The following is a 5,000-nucleotide window of genomic DNA, read 5'->3' as shown; positions in this document are numbered from 1 at the left end:
CGTGTCGAGCTCAAGCGTTACCTTTCAAACTCCGTCCTCAGCAGGCGCTCTCTCTCCAGAATGGCGACGTGCAGCCGACCCCATTCCTTCTCCACGTCAAAGGGGTGGTAGTTGGAGGGAACCTTGATCTGACCTGCCTGAACAGCGCCCTGCAAACACAGAAGAGGGCACAATCACCACCTCATCCCCAACACATCACAATCACAATCACCACCTCATCTCCAACACATCACATCACAATCACCACCTCATCTCCAACACATCACAACACAATCACCACCTCATCTCCAACACATCACACACATCACAATCACCACCTCATCTCCAACATATCACAACACAATCACCACCTCATCTCCAACACATCACAACACAATCACCACCTCATCTCCAACACATCACACACATCACAATCACCACCTCATCACCAACACATCACAATCACCACCTCATCGCCTACACATCACAATAACCACATCATTACCTAGCCATCGGATAAATATGCATTAGATTCAGACTGGATTAAAGCCTCTGACAAAATAAATAAATGTAAATAAAATATAAAAGGTATTGCTCATAAAAATGAAGTAGAAGTAGTTTTAGTTTTTAGTTTTATTTATGACCAACTGTACAAACAATTCTATAAAAACGAGAAGACATGAGATGACGGGATGTTATGCTGCAATATCACTTCTTAATATTGCTAATATTTACCTCAAAGGATCGGAAGATGTGTCTGGAACAGTTCCTAATATTTACTAATATTGACCTCAAATGATCGGAAGATGTGTCTGGAACGGTTCTTAATATTTACTAATTTTTACCTCAAATGATCGGAAGATGTGTTTGGAACAGTTCTTAATATTTACTAATATTTACCTCAAAGGATCTGAAGATGTGTTTGGAACGGTTCTTGTCAGCCTCCTTCGCTGGCAGCTCAGTCTCCTTGAACTTGAGGAACTGACGCCAGAGAACCTGTGAGGACAGTATGGAGGCCGTCAGGGCCTGACATGATGCCAAAAGCCTCCATTTTAAAGTCTAAGGCTTGAACAGACTCAGTGGAGATGGAAAGTGAGGGCTGAAAGATGCCACATAGCTACAATCAATCCACACAATATTCAGCTATTTGCAGAGAATGTTTACATTTCCTATCGTCACTCTACAGCAGATATTGCTAATTGCGTAATTCAAATCTCACGTCTATTTCATCGTAGCTTGTGGGGAACTTCCTCTCTTCGAACACGATGATGTGATGCCTCATCCACTGGAGCAGCATGGTGACCAGCTCATAGTACTCCTGCCAGCGCAGCTCCAGCTCCTGATACAACACAGGGATAGCATCATTACATCAATAATCAATAAGTATCCTCATCCACTGCAGCAGCATGGTGACCAGCTCATAGTACTCCTGCCAGCGCAGCTCCAGCTCCTGATACAACGCAGGAATAGTATCATTACATCAATAATCAATAAGTATCCTCATCCACTGCAGCAGCATAGTGACCAGCTCATAGTACTCCTGCCAGCGCAGCTCCAGCTCCTGATACAACACAGGGATAGCATCCTTACAGCGAGTTATCAATAATCAATAAGTATCCTCATCACAACCTTGACATAATTATGTCGTAAGACATTTGTTATCATGACTTCAGTTGCTACAGCTCCTGATACAAAACAGGGATAGTATCCTTACAGCGAGTCATTATCAATATCAATAATCAATAAGTATCCTCGTCACAATCTTGACATAATTATGTCGTAAGACATTTGTTATCATGACACTTCAGTTGCTCCAGCTCTGGATATAAAACAGGATCATCATCTTTACAGTAACTCATAAATATTATGATATAAATAAATAAATAAATATTATGTAAATCTTTACAACGATTTCCTCCAATCCTCCATCGTAACATTGATATAATCATGTTATGACTCATTTGTTATCATGACACTTCAGTCACGTGATGTAAGTGTTGTGTTACAGTTATCAGCAATTGTCATGATGGTTCCCTTAATCTTACATACCGTAACTAATACGATGTGGAAAAATCACTTTCCCTAATTTATGACATTTTCACAACAATTACTGACAAAAAATAACATAACACTGTTCTGTATCTGGACAGAATCTGACTGAGCCTCACGTTGGCTTTGACGCCATCTTGGACATCGGGTACCCTGGGCATGACGTCATACATAGAGGAAACGTAGGTGATGATGGACTTCTCATCTGGGTGCGGTACGTCCACATCTAAGTAGGGTGGAGAGAGAGGTTAGCCTAATGCAGAGCTCAGGAAAATGGAAACATTACCATTACTACTATTGCTACTATTAATACTGCTACTACTACTACTGCTACTATAACTACTGCTACTACTACTACTGCTACTATTACTACTGCTAATACTACTACTGCTACTACTACTACTGCTACTGCTAATACTACTACTGCTACTATAACTACTGCTACTACTACTACTGCTACTATTACTACTGCTAATACTACTACTGCTACTACTACTACTGCTACTGCTAATACTACTACTGCTACTATTACTACTGCTAATACTACTACTGCTACTGCTACTGCTACTACTACTACTGCTACTACTACTGATACTACTGCTACTGCTACTGCTACTACTGCTACTGCTACTACCGCTACTACTACTACTGCTACTGCTACTACTGCTACTACTACTACTGCTACTGCTACTACTGATACTACTGCTACTGCTACTGCTACTACTACTACTGCTACTACTGATACTACTGCTACTGCTACTGCTACTACTACTGCTACTGCTACTACTGATACTACTGCTACTACTACTGCTACTACTACTGATACTACTGCTACTACTACTACTGCTACTACTACTACTACTGCTACTGCTACTACTGATACTACTGCTACTGCTACTACTGATACTACTGCTACTGCTACTACTACTACTGCTACTACTGATACTACTGCTACTGCTACTACTACTACTGATACTACTGCTACTGCTACTACTGCTACTGCTACTGCTACTACTACTACTGCTACTACTACTACTACTGCTACTGCTACTACTGATACTACTGCTACTGCTACTACTGCTACTGCTACTACTACTGATACTACTGCTACTGCTACTACTACTACTACTGATACTGCTACTACTGCTACTACTGCTACTGCTACTACTACTACTGCTACTGCTACTACTACTACTACTACTGCTACTGCTACTACTGATACTACTACTAATGATACTACTGCTACTGCTACTACTGCTACTGCTACTGCCACTACTGCTACTGCTACTGCTACTACTACTACTGCTACTGCTACTGCTACTACTGCTAATGCTACTACTGCTACTACTAAAGGAAATTATACAAAATCTCTTTATTTCTATTGTACATTTCACTTGCAATTAATGCTTAATGACACAACTGCACTTTCTTGCAAACAGAGACTTTAACAACCTTACTTATCAGCTCTACTAATGAATAATAATAAACTCCAATAGGGAAATAATATCGCTGGAACTTTATGGCAGTTGCACTGCGCTGATACTAAACTGCTTTACAGAGGACTATAGCCTGACTCCATGGGAAACACTGCCAAGTAAATACAATCCAAGACTGATTTGCAATTTGCTTGTTAATTTATACACAAGTCCCAACAGACAAATTGGCCCAGCCGGTTGGATTTTCTTACCTTCAGGGTCGAGTAGACGGGTGACGCCCAGCTCTCGCTCGCCGACACTGAACGCCTGCTCCAGGTTCTCCAGATTAGTCTGTCTGTACACCTTTCCCATGTCAATCATTGCTGGCCTGGAACAAGCAGGCAGAGCAGACAGAATGAAGAGGTTTAAGTATAGCAGTATCCGTAATGGTTTAAAATGGCTGCTTAGTGGTTTGAGGGTAGATTGCATCAACTTGGTCAATCAAAATGTGCCATTGAGAAGCAAGTAGGACAGGCAAACAGACAGAGAAAGTTTGAAAATAAGTTTGAAATATCTCCACAGCAAATCACCATATCTGTGAACAAGAAAGTTGGAGAGTAGAAAGTGGAAGGCTCCTAAACTGAAGGCTGAAATGTGTAGCTCACAGGATGGATGTTGCATAGACCTGCACAAGCTCAGAGCCCAAGATCACAGCACCAATCCACTCCAGAGTTTGCCAGGCACATGGCTAAATGATTATACCATTTTTAAGAGACACATTATTATAAAAACATGATTATATCTTGTTCTCTGGAAAGCCCTTCCCAGCAGGGCCATAACAATGACTAAAATAGGTCAGAAGCACATCAATGGATGCTGCTTGAAAGATCATAAATCTTTGCCTGCCTCAGGTATCAGAGTGTGCAGGAGAGGAGGCTGGCCGCTCGTGATTGACGTGCCTTTGAGGGAAACAATATTGGGAATGTGACAGGGCAAGAATTAACAAGAGCCTGGCCTGTTCCTGCCTTCCCCTGAGTGCAGGGAGCACTTCGCATCTCTGTGTGCATCAAAACATACGCAGACACTGCCAAGAATGCAGCTCACGGTACATGCACTTACTGGCTCCAACTGCATTAGAAATTACACAAAGAAGCCCTGCATCTCTAGAAGAAGTGCAACAGCCCTTAGCTGCAAAGCACATGTTATACAAATGGATACAATGACACCTAAATCTAAATGCAATAGTCAGTGATGTTCAATTTACTGCAACTAACATCTTTTCATCAGTTAATGAGATTCATCATTTTCCTGTTCTTGTTCTAACAAATCCACAGAAATGTTTTTTTTTTCGAGGATTTAGAGATAAAGACACCATCCATTATGCGACCTGGCATCTCTACTCTCTAGCATGGTAATAACCCTGCCTCCAACGGTTGTTCTAACAAATCCACAAAAAGTCCCTGTATAATATAATATAAAATATAAAATATAAAATAATATAAAATAAAGAACATTGTGTCTCAAACAGACAGATAGAAAAACATCCATACACTTCCT

The 5,000-nt window shown here is 41.0% G+C and overlaps 1 protein-coding gene across 1 annotated transcript in view; it reads right to left on the bottom strand.

Moving 5' to 3' along the window:
* Positions 1-5,000, bottom strand: part of pleca (plectin a) — a 174,165-nt gene that overhangs the window by 34,697 nt on the left and 134,468 nt on the right. The window contains exons 8-12 of the mRNA XM_031585928.2: positions 3,716-3,831; positions 2,148-2,254; positions 1,199-1,318; positions 880-975; positions 22-149 (exon numbers count right to left, since the gene is read on the bottom strand). Coding sequence (XP_031441788.1) covers positions 22-149; positions 880-975; positions 1,199-1,318; positions 2,148-2,254; positions 3,716-3,831 — 567 coding nt within the window. The remainder of the gene's footprint in view (positions 1-21; positions 150-879; positions 976-1,198; positions 1,319-2,147; positions 2,255-3,715; positions 3,832-5,000) is intronic.

This window comes from Clupea harengus, chromosome 19 (assembly GCF_900700415.2).
Source record: "Clupea harengus chromosome 19, Ch_v2.0.2, whole genome shotgun sequence".
Lineage (NCBI taxonomy): Eukaryota > Metazoa > Chordata > Actinopteri > Clupeiformes > Clupeidae > Clupea > Clupea harengus.
Note: the sequence above shows the minus strand (reverse complement) of the source record. Positions and strands in the feature narration are given on the sequence as shown.